The sequence below is a fragment of the Trachypithecus francoisi genome, unplaced genomic scaffold, assembly GCF_009764315.1.
Source record: "Trachypithecus francoisi isolate TF-2019V2 unplaced genomic scaffold, Tfra_2.0 Lachesis_group1, whole genome shotgun sequence".
Classification (NCBI taxonomy): Eukaryota; Metazoa; Chordata; class Mammalia; order Primates; family Cercopithecidae; genus Trachypithecus; species Trachypithecus francoisi.
Window position 1 is genome coordinate 161,899,141 of NW_022681454.1, and position 25,960 is coordinate 161,925,100.

At 37.4% G+C, this 25,960-nt stretch overlaps 1 protein-coding gene across 8 annotated transcripts in view; it reads right to left on the reverse strand.

Moving 5' to 3' along the window:
- Nucleotides 1-212: 212 nt before the first annotated feature.
- The window catches only part of DDX60L (DExD/H-box 60 like), a 118,781-nt gene continuing 93,033 nt past the window's right edge, over nucleotides 213-25,960 (reverse strand). For all 8 annotated transcript variants that reach the window (XM_033215640.1, XM_033215639.1, XM_033215632.1 and 5 more), the window contains 8 exons: nucleotides 23,383-23,487; nucleotides 23,023-23,164; nucleotides 22,020-22,141; nucleotides 19,075-19,222; nucleotides 17,371-17,513; nucleotides 15,303-15,454; nucleotides 4,041-4,103; nucleotides 213-1,251 (listed from right to left, as the gene is read on the reverse strand). In XM_033215640.1, coding sequence (XP_033071531.1) covers nucleotides 1,122-1,251; nucleotides 4,041-4,103; nucleotides 15,303-15,454; nucleotides 17,371-17,513; nucleotides 19,075-19,222; nucleotides 22,020-22,141; nucleotides 23,023-23,164; nucleotides 23,383-23,487 — 1,005 coding nt within the window. In that variant the 3' untranslated portion in view covers nucleotides 213-1,121. The remainder of the gene's footprint in view (nucleotides 1,252-4,040; nucleotides 4,104-15,302; nucleotides 15,455-17,370; nucleotides 17,514-19,074; nucleotides 19,223-22,019; nucleotides 22,142-23,022; nucleotides 23,165-23,382; nucleotides 23,488-25,960) is intronic.

Consider the following 25,960-nt stretch of genomic DNA (forward strand, 5'->3'; position numbering starts at 1 on the left):
GGTGTCTTGTTACATTCTGGATGATACAAAAGGTTATGTCTTTCATCCTGAGAAAGAAATGCTCTGTGTTCAAGGTCTGGGTCTAAAACAGATTTTGTAGTACGTGACCTAGGGCTGCAGTAAAGATAGACAGCAGTGAACGCAAAATACCTAATGCACATGTGTCTACAAATGGATGGACTAACAGATTTAATATAAGGAACACAATAGCAAATCAATTTAATGCCCTTTATTTTCTGATGAGTGCCAAGTCACTTACTACATAAATTACAATACCAAGTTTTCAGTTAATTGTTTTCTTAAAGGATCACAGACCAGATGGCTAAACAACAAACATGTATTTCTCACAATTCTGGAGGCTGGAAAGTTCAAGATCAAGATGTAAGTAGATTCAGTTCTGTTGAGGGCCTGCTTCTTGGTCTGCAGATGGCCGTCTTCCCATTGTATCATCCAGCGGCAGTGAGCAGAGATTGGAGAGCGAGCTCTCTTGTGTCTCAGCTAAAGTCACTAATTACATCCAAGGAACTCCACCCTAATGACTTATCATCTCCTAATACCATCACATTGAGGGTTAGAATTTCAGTATAAAAATTTTGGAGGGGAGGGCACAAACATCCAGTCTACAGCAGTGACTTTCTTGTAATCTCAGAAGTCTTCTTACATAACCAAATTGTTGTTCAGATGTTCAGAATTGACTTGAGTCCTTTGTGATTTATTAATCATTAATTTAAAATTCAGTTAACTTGGGGATGTATTGAAAACTTGACAATGTGAAACTAATTTTGCTATATATTAACTTTAACTACCAAAAAACCCACTACTGTTAATTAAGTCACCACCCAATCCCAATCACTTTTCATACATTATCTCATTTAATCCTCAAAACAACTAGAAGTATTCATTTTTACTCTGATTTTGCCAAAAACAAAGTTAAAGCTCAGATGTGTGACATAACTTAAGGTCATTCAGTTAGAAAAGAGCAGAGCTAATATTTGAGTTCAATTCTGTTTGGCTCCAAGACAAAAAATGTTTCCATTTCGTTGCGTAAGCTCAAATATATCTCTCCTTGCAAAGATATGTGATAAATACCACATAATCAGACTTGAAAGTTTTCCATGGTGTTATCCTAAGTGATTTTGATGCATTTGAGTTTGCATTTCTTCAAGTTTCTCATAAAAAGTGTGACTCAATTGTTTAAATGCCAGGACTACATTGTCATGCTCATTTTCACATAGTTCACTCAAGGAATCACTGCATAAATGATAATAATAATAAAAATAATAATGAGCCCACATTTTGATAACAAGCAATATTATTAAAAGGTTAGCAGAAGTAATTCCCCCCAAAACCCATCAGATGTAAATATGGAGAAAAAGTATGCAGAGTATTAACAAAATGCACAGTTATCTTTCTTATAAAATCTTTACAACATACGTCATGTATCTTGAGAAAAATAAAGATATATACCTTCACACAGTTCTTTTTTTTTTTCTTTTTTTTTTTTTTTTTGAGACAGAGTCTCGCTCTGTTGCCCAGGCTGGAGTGCAGTGGCGTGATCTGATCTCAGCTCACTGCAACCTCTGCCTCCTGGGTTCAAGCAATTTCTGCCTCTGCCTCCCGAGTAGCTGGGATTACAGGCACCCGGTTAATTTTTATATTTTTAGTAGTGATGGGGTTTCACCATCTTGGCCAGGCTGGTCTTGAACTCCTGACCTCGTGATCCACCTACCTTGGCCTCCCAAAGTGCTGGGATTTCCGGTGTAGGCCACCATGTTCGGCCACAGTTCCTCTTTATATTATACCTAAACTTGCTCTGTGAGTATTGTAAGACTACAGAATTCCATATTCTTGGACCCTAGAGGTGTTATTCAACTTCTTTTCTTCTCTCTACGCATCTCATGAAAGCCATATGGACTTCCTAATATTGGACCAATTATTTTTAAAAACCCACAGTCACCCAATTCAGTGAAAAAAAATTCTGTCCCTATCCATATATCTTAGGATAGAAGCTAGGGTAAATGAGAGGAGACACAGAAAAGTGAGTCTCTCAGCTACCTGACATGCTATTCGAGCACCGAAATCAATTGTGATTTGACATTTTGCCATCCTTTTTGTCTTCATGCTCCACCTTACTGACTCTTGAGCAGTTTCAGTTTTTTACTAGTCCTCAGTGGCTGAATATTAGGAATGATCACATCTTTATCTCTAAGTCTGAAATTCCTCCAGAGTTTCAAACCTATTGTTCTCTCTGACTGCTCAACGTTTCCCCCTGGATGTCTTATAGATAACACATGTGACATTTTAAATTCCAACTGATACTTTTTTATTATCAGTTCCCAAGTCATCATCATGTATTCCTTACTTTCATTAACATTATAATTAACCAAATTAGAAACCCAATTTGTCATAGTATCTCTTTCCCCATTGCATGAGTTCCTCCTCTTAAATATGTCTCCAATTCTCATCATTCATTTCTGCCACCACTGTCTAATTCAAGCCTTCATTTTCTCTTACCTGGAATATGGGTATAGCCTCCAGCTTTAGCTCCCTGCTTTCATTTTCTCTACCTCTTGAGTTAATCTCTATACTCTGCCAGAATAATATCTCTAAAACATAGATCTATGTCATACTCATCCTTAGAAACTCCCCTGCCTCACCTTTGTCTACCATTTTAAATCCATACTTCATCGCATAACAAATAAGACCCTTCGCATATACAACCAAATTCCTATCAAAGACTCCACACTCACTTCTCAGTATTTTCCCTGATCCCTGTCACAACCTCCACATTCTGTACTTCACCATCATTAGCTGGGGGCCTATCCCTGAATACATTAGGACCTTTAATATTTCTGTACATTTGGATACACTATTCTCCCTGCTTAAAATCTGACTACCCTAATTATTCTACTTAATTATCCTAATTAGCTAGAATTATATTTAGTATAATTAATCTACTTAATGAATTTTCACTTCTCCTTTAAGACCTGATTGGAAATTACATCTTCTATAATGCTTTTTCTGGTTATAGTAGTATTAATCATAAAGTTATTTATGCTATCTTAGTATTTTGTGTGTAACTCAATCATAGCACTTACCACATATGACTGTCTACAAGAAAGTTTCTCCCATGACATTGAAGTGCCTGGAACAGTGCCTCTAACACAGTAAGACCTTGATACTTTTATAATTGAAAAATGAATGAAGGAATTATTTTTCCTGTTTAAACTCTTGAGATAAGTTTAAAATCTCCAAAGTTTCTCAGGCCGCTCAAAGAGGTTGTAGCTCTGATAGCTATAAGCCACTTAGGGCCATCCTAAGACTTTCACTCTTTGTAGAAAGCTTCCCAAAGGGTCAGGCTCAGCTCAGACCAAGGAAAACCACAAATGTGTCCTCACTAACAAGAAACTCTAAATAAATATTCTCCTTCCAAAACTGAATTTATGTGAAAAACCACATACACTTGATAAAGAAGTAAGGACTAGAGATAAGGAAAATGGAGCTAGACAAAAACTATATGACTAATGGAGCACAGGGAAAGGGGTGCTCACAAAGAGTTCATATTTGCTTGGGTCTCTGTTGAGCATTGGGCAGATGAACACAGGAAATCAACAGGAGATGTCAGGGTCTGGGAAAGGCACCAAGTATGAGAAAGACTTAAGTGCTTTGAAGTAGATATAAACCAGAGGCCTACTGAAGTTATTTGACTCAGTGTGACTGCTCAGCATTGGTAGAACTTGAGTACAGTGAGGCACGGAGATTTATGAAGTCATGAGGAAGTGCCTTCCAGGCTCTGATCTGAATGAAATTCAATTACAAATGGATTTGAGATGAATTTTAATTAAAAAACCGGTGTGACAGTGTCCTGAGGAATGGGTCTACAGAGCTTTGGACAACTGAGTTGTAGAGAACCTGGGAGGCTCAATGGTATCTTCAGAGTGCTCCTTCATGAGAATCATCAACTTACACAAAGGAAGAGCTATATGTTTGCTAAACTACCATTAAATAATTGAGAAAATCAAATTCAGCATGAAACATACCTGATAGCCTGAATGCTGAATGCAAAATCTTTCAAACACTTTAAAAGCTGCCCCATACGCATCCTAAAGAGAACAACATTTCTTAATTAAAAAGTATAAAAACATAAACATAAAAGAATTAACTCAAACTTTAATAGTGGTCTGTCCATGGCAGTTAATTTATCTGCCAAATACATTCCCAGTTAAGACTTCATTCTATTGTATTAATCATAATGAAATTGAGAGGCATAGGTAAAAACCACAAAAAAATTGTTAAACAGATAATTTGACCATCGTCAAAGGGGGAGGGTGAAACATAAAAGTAAAGCTTAGAAGGGTCAGTGAGGACTAGAGATTAGGGTGAAAATAAAACAAGTTGATAGACTAATGTTATTTCTACTAGACTAATGTTATTTCTACTTACTTCTTCTACTTTCTTAGTTCTATTTCTACTTTCTTAGTTCTTCACAACTAAGAACTAGACCTAAGAAAAACAGATGTAGCTCAAGATTTGTCAAGGATGGCAGAACATTGAGCAAGATGGAAAACGAGAGTTGCCTGGTGCTCATCTCCCTCACAGAAAGGAACAAAACAACAAATAAACAATTCTATTTCAACTGGAGTGACTCGGTATGCTGGAGAGCACCAGGGGAGCACCAAAATCCCTGCAGAGCACAGGAGCCCAAGATAGCACCATAGAGGCTATGGAGTGAGGCACCCTGTCTCTGCCACACTGTCTCTCCTACCAGGAATGACTGGGAGTCAGGGTGGCGGCTTCTTAACAGGAAAATGGTATGCTAAAGACTTCCAGGGGTTTCCACAGCCATCACAGATGCCAGAAGTTTTTGCTACAAGACAGTCTCCCAGACCTCACACGCCCAGAATCTATTTTGGAGAGTTGCTACAAGTTTAAGTAGCTACGTTGCCCCCAAGTAAGACCCGACATTGTGTATCCCCTCCTTCATGACCTAAGCAGCTATGGCATGATGACATTTTGAAGGCCAGTAGCCACTCTCTCTCTCTCCATCCCTGAAGCCGCACTATCATTTCAAATTCAAAGCTATGTGCCAGCCCACAACCCACTGGGGAAAAGGCAGACATGCACAGCAAGAAAGCCACTGAACAGGTGGCCAGGTCACTACGTCAGTGCATACTCATGCTGCATACCCAGAAAAACCACCATGCCTGCACCAACCCATGCCAAGCCTGGCACCAGGGCAGAGGTGCCCCCCCACTCCTGGAAAGACTGCTGCATGCCAGCCAGCCCAGCATGCATTTACATGTGCCTGGCCTGATAGCCAGTTCAGCAGAGGCCTCGCCTTCCCAGGGACACTGCCACACAGCCAGCAGGCCCACTAGACATGCACTTGGCCCAATATCCAGTTCAGCAGCAGCCTGACCTCCCCATAGACACTACCACATAGCTAGCCAGCCCACACATGCCTGCACTCAAACCAACAGCAGTCCAACAGTGGTCCTACCTCCCCTGCAGAGACACTACTGCACAGCTGTCTGGCTCACTGTACCCACAGATACCCAGCTCAAGAGCCAGCCTGGTGATAGCCTCACTTCTCTGAAGAGTTCACCATACAGCCTGCTGGCACACTGAACCAAAACATTTGCCTGCCCCAAATAACCAGCTCAGTGCCCCCTCCCCCAGCAAAACACCACCACCAACATCTGTAGCCTATCCTCCTGTAGATATCATACGAAAGAACCAAAGAAATCTTGGAGCTAAAGAATTCAATGCATTAAATTTAAAAAAGAATGTGAGCTTTAGCAACAGACTAAATCAAGCTAAAGAAATAATTTCTGAACTTGAAGACTGGTCTTTTGAAATAACCAATCAAGGAGGGAAAAAGAATGAAAAGGAATTTAGAAACCCGATAGGATTTATGGGATACCATTAAATGAACAAATATTCACCTTATAGGGGCACCAGAGGGAGAAGTAGAGAAATATTTTGTTATTATTAACAAAATAATAGCTGAAAACTTCCCATGTCTTGGGAGATACATGCATCTAAGAAGCTCAAACATCCCCAATTAGTTTCAACCCACAAAGATACACTCTGAGGCACATTATAACCAAACTGTCAAAAGTCAAAGACAAAGAATTCTAAATGCTGCAGAGAAAAGCATCGAGTCACATAGAAGGGAATCCTCATGAGACTATCAGCAGATTTTCCAGCAGAAACCTCACAGGCCAGGAAAGAATGAAATGATATATTCAAAGTACTGAAAGAAAAAGAAAAGTCAGTCAAGAATACTATATCCAGGAAAGCTATCCTTCAGAAATGAAGGAGACATAAAGATCTTCCCAGACAAGCAAAAGCTGAGGAAATTTATCACTACTAGTCTAGGCTTACAAAAAATTAAGGGAATGCTACAACTAAAAATGAAAGAATGATCATTACTATCAAAAAAATATTCAAAAGATTAAAACTCATCAATAGAAGTAAATTCATAATCAAATTCAGAATAACCCTATGTTGTCTGGGTGCTACGGAAATCCTTCAATTCTCTAGTCCGAAAGCTTTAAGTCAAAATGGTCAAAAAACAATAACAGCTACAATTAATGACTAAGGAATACACAATAGATAAAGACGTAAATTAAGTCAACAAAAACAGAAATTACTGTGGGGAAGCAAGAAAATCTAAAATATTTTTATGTGACCAAAGTTAAGTTGTTATCAGCATAAAATAGTCTATTATAACTACAAGACTCTTTATGTTAGCACATGATAACCACAAAGAAAGAATTTAGAGCAGGCACGCCAATAAGATACAAGAAGGAAATAAAACTTAGCACCACAGAAAACCACCAAACCACACACATAAGCAACAACAGAAGAATAAAGGAACAAAGAATCTACAAAACAACCAGAAAACAATGAACAAAATGGCAGATGTAAGTTCTTACCTACTTATAATTACCTTGAAAATAAATAGATTAAAGTCTCCAGTTAAAAGATACAGAGTGAATGGATTTTATTTTAAAGGTAACATAGTAAAACCCTGTCTGTACAAAAAAGAAAAATAAAAAATTAGCCAGGTTTGGTGATGCACACCTGTAGTCCTAGCTACTCAGGAGGCTGAGCTGGGAGGACTGAATGAACCCAGGAGTTTGAGACTGCAGTGAGCTATGGTTGTGCCACTGTACTCCAGCCCCAGTGACAGAGAGAGACCCCATCTCTTAAAAAACTAACTCAACTATATGATTGTATGCTGACTACTAGAGAATCACCTCACCATTAAAGACAAGCATAGACTGAAAGTGAAGGAAGGGACAAAGATATCCCATGCAAATAGAAATCAAAACTGATCAGGAGTAGCAATACTTATATCAGATAAAATAAACTATAAGACAAAAACTATAAAAAGGACAAATAAAGTCATTATATAATGATAAAAGAATCAATTCAACAAGAGGTTATAGTATTGTAATTCTATATACCAACACATCCACATACATAAAGCAAATATTATTAGATCTAAAAGGAGAGATAAAATGCAGTATAATAATATTAGGGACTTCAACATCCCACTTTCAACAATGAATGGGTCATCCAGGCAAAAAAAATTAACAAGGAATCATCAGAATTAAACTGCACCATAGACCAAATTGACCTAATAGCCTTTTTTAAGAGACAGGGTCTTGCTATGATGCCCAGGCTAGTCTTGAATTCCTGACCTCAAGTGATCATCCCACCTCAACCTCCCAAAGTGCTGGGATTACAGGTGTTGGCCACTGTGCCTGGCTGATTTTTTTTTTTAACAGAATATTCTATCCAACAGCTTCAGAATACACATTTTTCTCAACTGTACATGGAATATTCTCTTGGATAGATCATATGTTTGATCACAAAACAAGTCTGAACAAATTTAAGAAAATAGAGATCATATCAAGTAACTTTTCTGGGCAAAATGGTATAAAACTAGAAATCAGCAACAAGAAAAACTCTAGAAAATTTATAAATACATGGAAATTAAACAATTACTCCTAAAAAAAAAAAAACCAACAGGTCAATAAACAAAGTAAAAAGGAAATTTAAAAATTTCTTAAGACAAATGAGAATGGAAACACATTATAATGAAACTTACGGAACATAGAAAAAGCCGTTTTAAAATGGAATTTATAGCAATAAAGGCCTAAATCAAAAAAGAAGAAAGATTTTTACTAAACAATCAAACGAGGCACCTCAAGAAACTTAATATACAAGAACAAACTAAACCCAAAAATGGTAGAAGGACAGAATAAAGCTTAATGCAGAAGTAAACAAAATAGAGGCTAAAAGCGCAATTTGAAAGGTCAACAAAATGAAGATGATTTTGAAAAGATAAAGAAAATTGGTAAACCATTAGCGAGACTAAGAAAAAAAGAGGGAAGACTAAAATAAATAAAATTACATATTAAAAAGGAGACATTTCAACAGTTCCACAGAAGTACAAAAAATAATAAGATACTATTATGAACAACTATATACCAAAAAATTTGATAACATGGAAGAAATGGCTAAGTTCCTGGACATATACAACCTCCCAAAATTAAATAAAGAAGAAATAGAAAATCTAAACACAGCAGTAATGAGAGAGGAAATTGAACTAGTAATCATAAGTTTTTCATCAGAAAAAAGAAAAAAAAAAGCCCAGGACTTCATGGCTTCACTGCTGAATTCTACCAATCATTTAAAGAAGACTAATACCAATCCTGTTCAAACTATTAAGGGAATTTAAGAGGAGGGACTACTTCCAATTTTTTTTTATGAGACCAATATTATTCTGACTCTCAAACTACACAAGGATACAACAACAACAAAAATTATAGGCCAGTCTCTCTGATAAACACAAATCCAAAAATTCTCAACAAGATACTAGCAAACCAAATTCAAAAGCACATTAAAATGTTATTCAATAAGATCAAAGGGGATTTATCCTGGTAATGCAAGGATAGTGCAAGATATGCAAATCAATAAATGAGATAAATCACATTAACAGAAAAACAAAAACCATATGATCATTCAATAGATACAGAAAAAGCATTTGACAAAATTCAAAACATCCCTTCATAATAAAAACTCTTAACAAATTAGGTATAGAAGATATGTACCTCAACACAATAAAAGTCATATATGACAAATCCATAGCTAACATCATATGATCAGGAACAAGACAAGGATGCCAACTTTCACCATTTTTATTCAACATAGTACCGGTAGTCCTAGCCAGGGCAACCAGATAAGAGAATAAATAAATAAAAGACATCCAAATTGGAAAGGAAAAAGTCAGACTGTCCCTGTTTTCAGACAAGATCTTATATATAGGAAACCCTAAAGACTTGGTGAAAAACTATTAGAATTGATCAATAAAAAATACAAATTTGCAGGATACAAAATTAATATACAAAAATCAGTAGAGTTTCTATGCAATAATAGCAAACTGAAAATAAAAATTTTTTAAACAAATTCATTTACAATAGCTACAAAAAATTAGATAATAAATAAACAAGAAGGTAAAAGATCTCTACACTGAAAACTGTAAAACACTGATGAAAGAAATTAAAAAGGACACTAAGAAATGAAAAGATATTCCATGTTCATGGAATGAAAAAATTAGTATTGTTAAAATGGCCACACTACCCAAAATGATCTATAAATTTAATACAATCTCCATTAAAATACCAATGATATTCTTTACAAAAATAGGAAAAAAATCCTAAAATTTGTAGGAAATCACAAAAAGTCCCAAATATGCAAAGCAATCCTCAGCAAAACGAATGCAGCTAGAGGCATCACACTACCTGACTTCAAGACACTATATACTACAAGCTATCATAACCAATAGTATGATTCCATCATAAAAACCACATACTTTGACCAATGAAACAATAGAAAACCCAGAAATAAATCTACACGTTTACAGCCAACTGATTTTTTATAAATTAACTTTTCCCTCATGTGTGCCAAGAACACACATGAAGGAGAAGGGAATATGTGTTTAATATGTTATGCCATTATATGTTAATATATTATATGCTATTATATATGTGTTTAATAGGTTATGCTAATATATGTTAATATGTTAATAACATATTAAATATAATAGTATAATATTGCTATTATATTATAATAGCATAATTATATATTATTTTAATATTTTAATTTTATAATTTTATCTATAAATTTATAAATGTTTATTTTAATAATATATATAATATAATAGCATAATGCTAATATGTCAATATATGATGCTGGGAAAATTAGATATACACATGCACAAGAATGAGACAAGACTCCTACCTCTCACCATATACAAAAATCTATTCAAAATGGTTAAAGACTTAAATGTAAAACCTGAAACTATAAAACAATTAATATGGTTTGGCTGTCTCTCCACACAAATCTCATCTTGAATCATAACTCCCACAATTACCACATATCGTGGGAGGAACCCAGGGGGAGGTTACTGACTTACGAGAGCGGGCCTTTCCTGCGCTGTTCTTGTGATAGTGAATGAGTCTCATGAGACCTGACGGTTTTAAAAACGGGAATGTCCCTGCACAAGCTCTCTTTACTCATCTGCCACCTTCTGTGCCTTTCACCTTCCGCCATGATTGTCAGGTCTCCCCAGCCATGTGGAACTCTAAGTCCAATAAAACTTTTTCTTTTGTAAATTGTCCAGTCTTAGGTATGCCTTTATCAGCAATGTGAAAATGAACTAATACAGTAAATTGGTACCAGTAGAGTGGAGCACTGCTGAAAAGATACCTGAAAATGTGGAAGTGACTTTGGAACTGGGTAACAGGCAAAGATTGAAACAGTTTGGAAAGCTCAGAAGATGATAGGAAAATGTGGGAAAGTTTGGAACTTCCTACAGACTTATTGAATGGCTTTGCCCAAAATGCTGATAGCAATATGGACAATAAAGTCCAGTCTAAGGTGGTCTCAGATGGAAATGAGGAACTTGTTGGGAAATGGAGCAAAGGTAACTCTTGTATGTTTTAGCAAAGAGATTGGCGGCATTTTGCCCCTGCCCTAGAGATTTGTGGAACTTGGAACTTGAGAGAGATGATTTAGGGTGTCTGGAGAAAGAAATTTCTAAGCAGCAAAGCATTCAAGAGGTGACTTGGGCATTGTTAAAGACATCCAGTTTTATAAGGGAAGCACAGCATAAGAGTTTGGAAAATTTGCAGCTTGGCAATTCAATAGAAAAGAAAATCCCATTTTCTGAGGAGAAATTTAAGCCAGCTGCAGAAATTTGCATAAGTAACAGAAACCTAATGTTAATCCCCAAGACAATGGGGTGAATGTCTCCAGGACATGGCAGAGGTCTTCACAGCAGACCCTCCCATCACAGGCCTGGAAATCTAGGAGGAAAAAGTGGTTTCACGGGCCAGGCCCAGGGTCCCTGTGCTGTGTGCAGTGTAGGGACTTTGTTCCCTGTGTCACAGCTGCTCCAGCCATGGCTGAAAGAGGCTAATGTAGAGCTCGAGCCATGGCCTTAAAGGGTGCAAGCCCCAAGCCTTGGTAGCTTCCACATGGTGTTGACCCTGCAGGTACACATAAGTCAAGAATTGAGATTTGGGAACCCCCCCTAGATTTCAGAAGATGTATGGAAACGCCTGGATGCCCAGGCAGAAGTTAGTTGCAGGGGCCGGGCCCCCATGGAGAACCCGTGCTCAGGCAGTGCAGAAGAAAAATGTGGGGTCAGAGCCCCTACACAGAGTCCTAAGTGGGGCACTGGCTAGTGGAGCTGTGAGAAGAGGGCCACTATCCTCTGTACCCCAGAATGGTAGATCCACTGAAACCTTGCACTGTGCACCTGGAAAAGCCACAGACACTCAATGCCAGCCTGTGAAAGCAGCCAGGAGGGAGGCTGTACCCTGCAAAACCAAAGGGGTAGAGCTGCCCAAGACTATGGGAACCCACCTCTTGCATCAGCATGGCCCGGATGCAAGACATGGAGTCAAAGGAGATCATTTTGGAGCTTTAAGACTTGACTGCCCTGCTGGATTTCAAATTGCATGGGGCCTGTAGCCCGTTTGTTTTGGCCAATTTCTCCCTTTGGAATGGCTGTATTTACCCAATCCTCATACCTCCACTGTATCTAGGAAGTAACTAACTTGCTTTGGATTTTACAGGCTCATAGGTGAAATGGACTTGTCTTGTATCAGATAAGACACTGGACTGTGGACTTTTGAGTTAATGCTGAAATGAGTTAAGACTCTGGGGGACTGCTGGGAAGGCACGACTGGTTTTGAAATGTGAGGGCATGAGATTTGGGAGGGGTCGGGGCAGAATGATATAGTTTGGCTGTGTCCCCACCTAAATCTAATCTTGAATTGTAAGTCCCACAATTCCCACGTGTCATGGGAGGAATCTGGTGGGAGGTGACTGAATTATGGGGGCAGGTCTTTCCTGAGCTATTCTCCTAATAGTGAATGAGTCTCACAAGATCTGATGGGTTTAAAAATGGGAGGTTCTCTGCACAAGCTCTCTTCTCTTGTCTGCCACCATGTAAGACATGCCTTTCACCTTCCATCATGATTGTGAGGTCGTGGAACTCACACGTAGGTCAAATAAACCCCTTTCTTTTAAAATTGCCCAGTCGTGGGTATGTCTTTAACGGCAGTGTGAAAACAAACTAATATAGCCATTAAAAAAAAAAAGAAAAGAAAAGAAAAAAAAAAAACAGCAGAAAAACTTCATGATACTGGACTGGGCAAGGATTTTTTAAATAAGATCTCAAAAACACAAGCAATAAAAGCAAAAGCAGACAAAAGAGATTACATCAAACCAAGAAGTTTTCCACAGTAAAGAAAACAATTAACAGAGTGAAGAGATAACCTATAAGATGGCAGAAAAATATATGTACACTATACATCAGACAAAAGATTCATATCCAGAATACCTAAGAAACTTAACAGCAAAAAAAAAAATCAATTTAAAAATGGGCAAAAACTTTAATAGACATTTCTCAACAGAAAGTATACAAAAGGCCAATAGGTATATGAATAAATGTTCACTATCACTAACCATCATAAAATGCCAATCCAAACCACAATCAAATACCACCTCACTCTAGTTAGAAAGGCTACTAATAATAAAAAGACAAAAGAGGCCGGGCGCGGTGGCTCAAGCCTGTAATCCCAGCACTTTGGGAGGCCGAGACGGGCGGATCACGAGGTCAGGAGATCGAGACCATCCTAACACGGTGAAACCCCGTCTCTACTAAAAAATACAAAAAACTAGCCGGGCGAGGTGGTGGGCGCCTGTAGTCCCAGCTACTCGGGAGGCTGAGGCAGGAGAATGGCGTAAACCCGGGAGGCGGAGCTTGCAGTGAGCTGAGATCCGGCCACTGCACTCCAGCCTGGGCGACAGAGCGAGACTCCGTCTCAAAAAAAAAAGAAAAAAAAGAAAAGAAAAAAGAAAAAGACAAAAGAAAGCAAGTGTTAGTGTGAATGTGAAGGAAAGGGAACCCTTATATGCTGTGGGTAGGATTATAAATGAGGAAATCCATTATGGAAAACAGTGTATAAATTATTCAAAACATTGCAACTAGAATTACGATATGATCAAGCAATCCCACTACTAGTTATATATCCAAAGAAATTAACTCAGTATGTCAAACAGATACCTGCACTCCCATCTTTATTGCCACACTATTTACAATACCTATGATATGGAATCAACTTAAGTGTCCAACAATGGATGAATAAAGAGAATGTGGTACATATACACAATTAGATACTATTCAGCCATAAAAAGGAATGAAATCCTGTCATTTGTGGCAACATGAATCAATCTGGAGGACATTATGTTAAGTGAAATAAGCCAGAGACAGAAAGAAAAATATTGCATGATATTCCCCACATGTGAAATTTAAAAAGAAGAAAAATTAATATAATAGAAGTAGAGGGTAGAATAATGGTTACAAAGATTGGGGAGGGGAAGAGAGAGAAGGTGGGCAGAGGTTGGTCAACATGTACAAAATCACAGTAAGTAGACAGGAGGAATACGTTCTAGTGTTTTATTGCACAGTAAGGTACATACAGTTAACAGTATTGTATTGTAGATTACAAAGTAGCGAGAAGAGAGTCTTTTGAATGTTCTCACCACAAAAAAAAAAAATGGTAAGTGCATAAGGTGATGGGTACCCTGGCTAACCTGATTTGATCATTATACAACATATATGTTTCAAAATATCAAATTGTACTCTATAAATATGTACAGTTACAATATGTCAATTTAAAAACTTAAAAAAAGCATTTAAATATTTAAAACTTATTTTGATCAGAATTATTTAAAAATTTATGTAAAATATAAAGAGAATTCCTGAATCATTGTTTAAAAGCATAACTTTCCCCATTTCTACCTACTTGTTTCCAGGGCTAAATTATTCACTTTCCATGTGAATTCTAAGTATTCATCCTTCTTTACTGCTTTGTAAAATATTTTCCATGTCAAAGAACTAGAACAAGTGTCACTTTCTAACAGACACCTGCTAAGTTAACTATCTCATAATGTAAGTTTCAGATCTTTTCCCTCCGTGTTGCATTTGTGGGAAAAAAATAAATATTAATTTATTTCATAAAAATAAATATTTATTTCATTAAAAATATTGTTTCATAAAAATAATATTTGATATACTTCTGGAAATCATCCAACATTCTTTCTTAATAGATAATTAGTGTAATGGTAAATTACACTAATAATATAATTAGTGAATTATACAATGAATAATTAGTGTAATGGTATATTATACTAATAATTTAGTTATAACATATTACTAAATTATACTAATAATTTAGTGTAATTTATTCTAAATTATACTAATTATACCAATAAATTATACTAATTATACTAATTATACTAATAAACGTATAAATTATACATTTTAGTATAATTAGAAATTTTCGTATAATTAAAATATCTTTTTGGGCTTTGTAATGTATCCAAATTTTCTGTCTTCAGAATTACATTCACCAGAACCAGTTCAAGTACCAAGATTTTGGTAGTAGCCCCAAAATCCAAAACAATACTGGAGTTTCTAATCACCAGAAATTAGTCTTCTACAAAGTGATCTAGTATTTTTTTTATGATTAGTCTGTATTTTAAACTCTTAAAAAGATTATGTATTAAAATTCCTATTTAAAAATATAAATTTATGTTTATACAATTATATAATGTAAATTATATGCTGTTACATATATAATATGAATATACAATAAAACATAGATATATATGTATGTATATATCTTATAGAAACACACCCATAAACCTACCCATTAGTTTGCTCTAATCTTGTCAAGCAGTTGTGTTGATAGAAATTGAGCACATATGCATTTAGTGGCATTCTCCTTCCTCGGTTATCTAATTTCCCTGGCCACAGCAGAGGAGCCTGAGCGCTGCTAACACCGATTGTGCGCAGAATGACCTGAAGAAAGACATTTTCTGTTAATTCATTATTGATATGTAAAGAGTAACTGTTTGCAGTTTCAGATTTCTTTTGTATGAATCTGTTTCTTAAAGTATGTTCTGAATAAGTCGAAGTGACGGAGGCAGGCAGAGGGGGACTCCCATGGGGGTTGAGGGAAATAGGGCCCATAAGAGGGCAAGGGGCATGTTACAGACACTGGCCAGTGCCACACTAAGCATGCCTCGGGAATGGGCAGCCCCACTGAGGCAAACAGGAACTCCCACAGCATACTGAAGGCAATTTCAACTGTCCAACTACAATACTGCTAGCAACATTCACTAAGGAAAAATAAATAGAAGCTGATTTTAAGGTGGAATTTTCATCATGATCGTAGTTGGTGCACAGAATGATCTTGAAAGGAGTGTCATGTAGCTATGTCTCCCTGCGCTCACAAGGAGAATAAAAAGAAACAACACAAACCTTTGGGCTCCGGAGAGAAGAAAAAAGTGGCGGAGGAGGAGGTAGAAGAGGAGAAAATGAAGAGAAGCAAAACAAACAAATAAAAACTAAGTCACCATGGTTCTGGGCACATTAGACAAATTAATCTGTACAGAATCAGAAGGAATCTGCAAATTTTGCCAGTGCATGGGTAAATTTAAACTGTGGAGCAAGTTGGGATGAAAGTACAAGTTCAGGCGAGGCATGGTGGCTCATGCCTATAATCCTAGCACTCTGGGAAGCTGAGGTGGGTGGATTGCTTGGGCCCAGGAGTTCGAGATCAGACTGGGCAATATGCTGAAACCCATCTCCACTAAAAATATGAAAAATTAGCTGGGCATGGCGGCACGTGCCTGTAGTTCCAGGGGTGTGGAAGATTGAGGTGGGAGGATCACCTGAGCCCAGGAAGTTGAGGCTGCAGTGAGCCGAGATAGTGCCACTGCACTCCAGCCTGGGCAACAGAGTGAGACCCTGTCACAAATAAAAAGGGGGGAAAGGGACGGGAGGGGAGAGGAGGGAAGAGGAGGGGAGGGGAGGGGAGGGAAGGCAAGGGAAGATATATAAGTTCAATGAGAAAATACATAATGTAGAATCTGTAACTTTGAAGAAGTTGTTTGATTATCTGTGTTCTTTTCTATTTGTTTACTCTGGGTATCAAAGAGCTTTGATATCTATATTCTTTTGGTTGAACTTTTAAATAATTTAACAGTTCTTTTAAAATGCCAATATTTATAATGAACCTGAAATTACATTAGCAGCTATTTAAATTTTGGTTAACAAAATTTTTAGATGTCAATTCAAACTGTGCAAGAAGATTCATGATTTTTTAAAATTCCTTTAAATGTTAAATATGCAAAAATACTTGAAGACCACTCTTGACATGATGTGTGACTCTCTGACCCAGGGATAAAATAAGCCAGTGCACAGTATCAATCTTTATTATTAAATATAATCAATGTGGAATTTATTTCTCATATTTCAAATTAAATCTAAAATCTTCCAGCACCCTAATATTTTATCCAGAACCTCCCAGAAGTTCTAATGCTTTGTGGCCCGCTTTGTAGACCACTGTCCCCAAAGACCCATGTGGTCTGGCGTAGAGAAAGCACTATGAGGTCTATGATCAATTTTGGAAAAATGTGAACCACTTTCTTTTCCTCTTCCCACAGCAAACCTATGGCAAACCTCATTAAAAAATGAGAAAAAAAGAGGTGGTGTCTGAAATTTTAGACAAAGAAGCAGGGTTTCTCAGACCAACTCCACCCAGCATAAAATCACACTGGCCTCCAGGGTTTCGTTCTCTTAGACAATGGTGCTGGCTTCAGTGGACATTTTTCAGTGTTTTGGGTTTGAGGTCCTATCAAGGCTTCACAGCAATGTAACCCCACTCTCTCTGTTAAATACGTTTTTGTACATAAGATGAATCCTTCACTTACCTGATTGACAGTCTCTGGTCGAAGCAAATCATTATCTGCGTTCCCCGAAAGACAAACAAATGGTGAAACAGCTGCTCTTCCTTCCTTGCAGCTCATCAAGTGAGACACAAGCTGGGAGTCTTCACATTCTTTACCTGTGAATTCTGACCATTTTGGACTAGGTCACGTTAGGTTTTAAAAATCAGCCCAGAAAACCCTGTTAAACTCACTGTAGGTCAGGCCACAGTAGGTGACATTCATCTCATCAGAACGAAAACGGATTGAGATATGGTACGTAAAGTCATTAACGCAGCTTGGCACAGAGTAATCATTCAATCCATGTTGACTATTAACTTATTATCATTACTCTTTTTTTATTACCTGTTATTTTTGCCTATGAACTCAGATATAACCTCAGAAACCTCCTAGACATGATGTACAGGCAGCTCCACTAGTGGATTTGGAGCTGGCATAAGAGATAAAACACAGGTTCCGTCCAGCAAGTACCATCTCGCTGGACTTTGAAGGCACCAAGTCACGCACTCAGGCCTAGCTCCTTTTTCCCATCATGACACAATCACACACTCCTATCGTCTTTTCTCTGCAGTACTTTCCTTGCTTCCACCATTATTGTCTGCATTTGCTCATGCTGTGTCCTACATCAACAAATCTTGAGTAACTACAATGCTTACCTCCCTGTCTTTTACTCCAACTAAGACTATATTAGGAGACAGGGGAATATGGGAATCATTTTATGGCTCCACTCTTTACTCTTAATCTAGCTTGTTCTTCCCATTTATTCTCCCATAGAAGTTTCCTACTATAAAATTGAAATTTGGAAGCTTAGTTACTTTGCAATACCAGTCACTCCTCAACCAAGAACAAATAATTGAAGCAAACAATGATATCTGCAATGTCCACTAGAACTTTCCAAAATGATAGAAATATTCTACCTCTACTATGTCCAAGTAGAAGCTACTAGCACTGGAAAGTTAAAGTGACTAAAGCTAAAGTGACTAAAGAATTAACTTTTCAATTGTTTTATTTTTAACCAACTTAATTTAAATAGTGACACGTAGCTAGCTGGTGGCTACCATATTGGGTAGAATAGACTTACATGATGTTGACTATGTGCCATGTACTGTTTTAAGAACCTTGTAAACATTAATATACCTAATCCTCTAAAACTCTGTAAGCTAGGTAATACTTTTAGTCATTTCATTTTACAGATCAAAAAATTGAGACACAGAAAGATTAAGTAACTGGCATGAGACCTCATGGTTAATAAGTAGCAGAGCCAGAATTTAGACCTTGGCACTCTGCTTCCAGAGTTCACATTTGTAACCACTATGGCTACTACCTCTCAGGGGAAAAAATACCAGAAATTGTGCCATTTTCTTTTTCATCTGTCATATTGTCTGACCCAGTTTTCCGACCTGAACAGATTGGCAACCTTCCATCAAAATCGTTCATGAATGACTTTTATTTTTTTCCTCCATTGCCCAATAAATACTTGGTAAAGTTTTTTCTTTACTTGGAAAACAGAGCCATTGCCACACCCTACAATGGGCTACATTGTTTTCTGGGGATAAAACACTCGGGTTAGCACAGCTGCCCTGTAATAAGCTCCTTTACCAGCTTTGAAGCATCCAATATCCAGACGTTTTCTTAGTCAAGATTGTTTACTCTTTAAATTGTTCCAGAATGGAACTAAATTTTGCTTACTGATTCTTGACAAAGGGAGCTGATACTCATTTTTCATGTTCACCGACTTGGAAGCAATCAGTAGGAAGGAGGCAAAATCCTTCATTACTGCCAGGTTATACTCATGTAAAGCAGCTTTGAAATCCTCCGGGAGTTCAGCAAGGATCACCTATGGGCGAAATACATTTCAGAGAGATCTCTTTACTTTCATTTAAAAAATCAGACTGCTTGGTGATAGACTGCAGCATGGTTCTGCAGATTGATGTTCATTCATCGAAGCCCTTGATTACTTTATTCATTTACGATATTAAGGTAAAATTTCCTTTTGATTTCAATCAACATTTATAAATGTAAATATCTTTCCTAAAAAAAGTTGTTTTGACTCCACTTAGCCAAAACCACCAATTTAATAGAAACATGTCCTACACTGATCTTAAACTTAGGTATAGTTCAGAGACTTGAGGGACATATTTAGAGAGCAAGTAACAAGTTAGTGTAGCAATAGTAGCGGCAATTCTTTACTGAGTTCGGATTATGTGCCAACACTGTGCTGTGCTGCCCCAAGCACTTGTTGTTTGTTAGCTCAATTAATCCTGAGAACAACCCTATGCAGTAAACATTTTCATCTCCATTTTGTACATGAGGGAGCTAAGCCTCACAGAGGTAAACTTGTCCCAAATCCAACAGGTAGTAGATAGAGAAGTAGCTGGTATTGCAAGCTAACTCAGCTTCCAAATTTCATGTTTAAAAACAAATTCTTTCAGAATTTGGACTAGAAGTTTCCTTAGTGTGGGTTAGACATAGCTATGATATTAGAAATGTTCTTGGTTTTCTTCTATTATAATTATGGGTTTATTATTTATTGATATTTTCCTTATTTTATTCATACCCTGTACTTTTCCAATAATTGAGGTATTTTATAAGGGTGAAAATAATACACTATAATCATACAAATCAAAATTTGGTAAAAAGGAAAGAAAAGCAAGAAAGAGAGGCTAAAATGGGGCACAAATTATATTCTACAATTCCTAGGAGCAAGTGTGAATGACACATTTCAGAATGTCTATCAGATAAACAGTTATTTATTCTCAGCACTAATATCAGATAAGAGTTTTCTGGAGGATTCTTACAAAAGGCACACTGTGTGGACATAATAAAGAATGCCCCTACCAACTCCTTACAGTAGATAGTATGACAATTTCCACAAGCCTACTTTGGACTCAGCTTTATCTGTGGATGGACCAAGGCAAAAGAACAAATTGACAGGTGCAGTTCTACACTCTGGTCAAAGTGATATGGTCTCTTTACTGCTATGCCTTCCATACCCTGCCATTGGGCCACCACTGGACATCGTTCTAGGGGAACATGTGCTGCTTATCACCTACACCTTGTGTTGTTTGCCACCTTCTCGAATGTGTATGCTATCCAGACCCATCAGGAGAGCAAGCTCTTGGAAGGTAGCAACTATGTTTCCCAACCATGATTTTTGTTACAGTTTGCACATATTTATTGCTCAATAAATCTTCACTGACTAATATAGAGTAGTTATCCCAAATTACGGTACATAATATTACAGGTACATTAGATGATTTAGCATGAGACACAGAACATTAAATAATTATAAATCAGTTTTACAAAATGAAAAGCTAGACGGGCACAGTGGCTCATGCCTGTAATCCCACCACTTTGAGAAGCCAAGGTGGGCAGATCACTTGAGGTCAGCAGTTTAAAACCAACCTGGCCAACCTGATGAAACCTCAACTATACTAAAAATACAAAAATAATTAGTCGAGCGTGGTGGCAAGCGCCTGTCATCCCAGCCACTTGGGAGGCTGAGGCAGGAGAATGGCTTGACCCCGGAGCTGGAAGTTGCAGTGAGCTGAGAGTGTACCACTGCACTCTAGCCTGGGCTACAGAGCAAGACTCCATCTCAATCAATCAATCAATCAATAAAATATCTTCTTTCCAGTCCTCTTCTATTCTTTCTGATAACCCTAGAAAGTCCAGAGGCAACAGACCACCAATCTTTCTCTAAAAGTTGATAATCTCTTTTTGTAGCAAAGAGAGAGCAGCTTTAGCTGAGAACCATGTTAACTGCATCTATTCTTATGGCTTCCTTAATTTTGAAACCAAAGATCCTGGCTTTCTATTTATAGTAGTAGTAAATATGAACTTTCCTTTTTAAATACTTTAAAATATGTATGCATTTAAGAAAAAGATTAACAGTTCCAGTGGTGTGCAATGTGGATATATGTCAGTAACTAAAATTGGGTGCTCAAGTCTGGAGGTATATCCAGAGGCATTGTGAGGTCAGAAAGCCTAGATTGACGCTAATTCCCTTTTTGTTCTCTATTTATTAGGGTTACTCCTGATAGCAAAAAGCTTCTTCTCCATTCCCAGGTTCTACTGCACATTTTCTTAGGTTTTGTTTGCTTGTTATTATTTTGTTGTTGTTGTCTTTTAAAAAAAAATAAGAAATTGGAAACAGTGTTAAAATAAACTTAGAAAATAATTTTTCTTTCAGTCTCTCAACCCTTAAGTTAGGGGATTCTTTCTTAGGTGACTACCTCAATATTGTCTGAAGAGGACATTAGAGCTCATGATGTAATTCCTTCCCTGCACTCCCATCCCTAGCTGTAAACAATCCCAAGGGAACTACAGGTTCAGCAGTAGGCTGTCATTCTATTTAAATGACTATTTGTGTATGTAATCTCTGTTGCTACTGAATTACATAGTTTGCTCCAATAAAATGAAAAAACTTTAGGGATAAGAATTGTTTGTTAGATTAACAGGGGAAGATGTTTGAACTAAAAATTAAATAGAACTCTAATCATGAGAAGACAACACTATTAAAACAAACGGAGTAGCTTATATAAAATGTAACCCTATAGGTACTGAATGCTTTCCAGTAGCATACATTTAATAACTATCATTATTACATCATTATAAGTATAACAAAACTTTACCTTTGACTGAGAAAACCTTAAATCAGCATTTTGGAATTTTGCTGGAATATATTTTCTTGCAAATAAATTTGCCAATACTAACACGAGCTTTTCCATCACATCTTGGGAAAACTGTTGTGCGCCTATTTAAATAAAGAGCATTATTGTAAATAAGAGTAATGTTGATTCCATGTATTTTGTGCTTAAATTTGTTTTTATAGTACATTTCCTTCCATTGAAGGCAAAATTTTCCAGTAAATATATACCTCAGAAATTGACCATATTTGCCACACTACGTACACATTTAATTTTTTGGTTAAGACAGGAGCTTTTACCTTCTGTGCCTTGTTTTTCATCCTTGCTATACCAGCCCTAGTTCCCAACCCAGAATGTTTACTAAGTGGTTTCCTGACTTGCACTCTCCTTTCTTCAGGCCATCTTGAGAGTGATCAGTCTTTCCAAAGAATGAATATAAGCATGTCCCCCACTTACTCAAAAATCTTTGAGAAATGGCTAATTGAAAAATCCAGGTTCCTTGGCCTGCCACTTAGGGTGTTTCAATGCTGTCAAAACGAAGCTCCCAAACTTACCTACCAACACTTCTAAACACTAGTTCTAGGTTCTGGTCATCTTGACCTACTCTCCATTCCCCATAACACATGAGCACCATACCATAGGCATTAAGAGGTGGCTAGGTTTAATTAACTGGGCTCTGAAGCATACTAGAATCACATGACCATCAGAAACTTATTCTCTTTCTATGCTTCTCAGTATTCTCTTCTGCAAAGATTCTTTGTCAGTTAAGTAATACATAAGTAGCCCCCAAATACTCTATTAGAATAAATATAAGTTGACTTTTAGTGTCTAATTTTTTGGTATCTGTAAATCTGAACATATACTTAGTATTTATTTGCTTCAAAAAAAAAGAGAAGAAGGAGGAAGAAGAGAAAAACATACCTGAGGTTTTGGCTTTTCAATAAATATGTTGCCATTTTTGGACTACAGGTATAAAACCCAAGCTTACCTTTCCAGGCTGGCGTACAGAGATTATGGAAAAGGCCTCTCTTGAGAAAATTTACAAAAACAAGATTTGAAGGTTCATGACCATGCAAATATGATGCAAGTCCTGCAAATTTTTTTGGAGTACCATTTTTATTTAAATAGTCCTAAAAATAAGGAAAAAAACATTGATTTAACTTACCATATACTCGAATACCATAAAATACCAGGGTGAGTGATTGACAAATATTACCTGACTTCATTTATTAATAAATGATAAGCAACATTATCATTGAATGCAGCTTATAGAAAGTTCAGTTGGTTTAGCAGAGAAAGAAATTTACATAGTATTAAAGAGAACAAGAAAGCCAAAGCGTGATCATACCTCTTTGATCAGGAGCTGCAAAGAAAACAAAAAATAAAGTTTCAAAGTCTTCATGGCTCTTGGTCTCTTAAAAGACAGCAATGAATGCTTTAGCACTGACAACACCTATAAAAGAAGAGTACTTTAATTTATCTAGTTTTAAACAGTATTTGTAAATACTGATATGTAATAAATAGTACACATACATACTAGATAATGATACCAGATCTCATGTGAAAGTAAATTTCACTTGATTTCACATTATCTCTTTGACTGTGTCTTCACATGCTACATGCTTCCTTGAATTAAATACGTCACATAAAGCAGAATTGTTATACATAACACAGATTGGCAAATAATCTGCTAAATCTCTGAAGCAGTGGTGACTCATAGTGGCCTGAACAAATAAAGTATGAAAGCCAATCTGGCTTACAAGTTTAGCTCTCTTAGGCCTAGAAGGCAAATTGAGTAATTACATTGTTCTGAGTCTTGAGTTATCCCATCAAACCTGATGGAACTAGGTAGACTGCAGTCAACAGAATGGAAATATTTGGATCTCTGTCATCACCCAAATTTCACGTCAAATTGTAATCCCCAGTGTGGGAGGTGGGGCCTGATGGGAGGTGATTGGATCACAGAGGTGAATTTCCCCTTCGGTGCTGTTCTCATGATAGTGAGTGAGTTATCGTGAGATCTGGTTGTTTAAAAGTGTGTAGGCCGGGCACGGTGGCTCAAGCCTGTAATCCCAGCACTTTGGGAGGCCGAGGCGGGTGGATCACGAGGTCAGGAGATCGAGACCATACTGGCTAACATGGTGAAACCCCGTCTCTACTAAAAAATACAAAAAACTAGCCGGGCGAGGTGGCGGGCACCTGTAGTCCCAGCTACTCGGGAGGCTGAGGCAGGAGAATGGCATGAACCCAGGAGGCGGAGCTTGCAGTGAGCTGAGATCCGGCCACTGCACTCCAGCCCGGGCCACAGAGCGAGACTCTGTCTCAAAAAAAAAAAAAAAGTGTGTAGCAGCTCCCTTCTGCCCGTCTTCCTCCTGCTCCAGCCGTGTAACACATGCCTACTTCCCCTTCACCTTCTGCCATGATTGAAAGTTTCCTGAGGCCTACCCAGAAGCAGAAGCTGCTTATGCTTCCTGTATAGCCTGCAGAATCATAAGCCAATAAAATATCTTTTTTTTATGAATTACCCAGTGTCAAGTGTCTCTGTATAGCAGTGTGAGCATGAACTAATACAGAAAGTTGATACTAATACAGAAAGATATGAAAATGTGAAAGCGGTTTTGGAACTGGGTAGTGGACAGAAGTTGGAATTTTGTGGAGGGCTCAAAAGAAGACAGGAAGATGAGGGAAAGTTTGGAACATCCTAAAGACTTGTTAAACTGTTGTGGCCAAAATGCTAATAGTAGTATGGACAATGAAGTCCAGGCTAATAAGGTCTCAGATGGACATGAGGAACTTATTGGGAACTGGAGCAAAGGTCACTTGTTAAGTGTTAGCAAAGAGGTTAGCTGTATTGAGCTCCTGCTCTAGGAATCTGTAGAAATTTGAACTTGAAAGAGATCATTTGGCTGGGCACAGTGGCTCATGCCTGTAATCCCAGCACTGTGGGAGGCCGAGGCAGGCAGATCACGAGGTCAGGGTATCAAGACCATCTTGGTTAACATGGTGAAATGCCGTCTCTACTAAAAATACAAAAAAAAAAAAAAAATTAGCCGGGCGTGGTGGCAGGCACCTGTAGTTCCAGCTACTCCGGAGGCTGAGGCAGGAGAATGGTATGAACCCGAGAGACAGAGCTTGCAGTGAGCCGAGATTGCGCCACTGCACTCCACCCTGGGTGACAGAATGAGACATCATCTCAAAAAAAAAAAAAAAAAAAGAAAGAAAGAAAGAAAGAGAAAGAAAGAAAGAAAGAAAGAAAGAAGGATAGATATGATTTAGTGTATGTGGCAGAAATCAATTTCTAAGTAGTAAAGTGTTCAAGATGTAGCCTGGCTGGTTCTATCAACCTATGCTCAAATATGTTAGCAAAGAAATGACCCGAAACTGGAACTTGTATTTGAAAGGGAAGTAGAGTGTAAATCTGAAAAATTTGCAGCCTAGCCATGTGGCAGAAAAGAAAAGGCTACTTTCTGGGCAGGAGTTCAAACAGCCTGCATATATTTGTATAACTAAAAGGAAGGAAAATGCTGATAGCCAAGACAATTGGAAAAGGCCTCATAGGCATTTCAGAGACCTTTGCAACATTCCCTCCCATCACAGGCTGAAGTGCAGTAGGTCATAGCTCACTGCAACCTCAAATTCCTGGACTCAAGTGATCCTCCTGCCTCAGCCTCCCAAATAGCTGGGACTATAGGTACATGCCACCATACCCAGCCAGTGAAACTTTTTCTAATAAAGAAACCAAAGCAATTAAAATAGAAACCAAATTAAAAATCTAATTTAATATACTTATTACTTCAAAAACAACTTGAATGTGATAAATTGAAAAGGTTCTGAATATGATAAACACTATCAATTAAAAAAAACTATAGAAACTTCTCCTAAAAAAGTAACATATAAGAATAAAGAAAAGGATCCATATACATGGG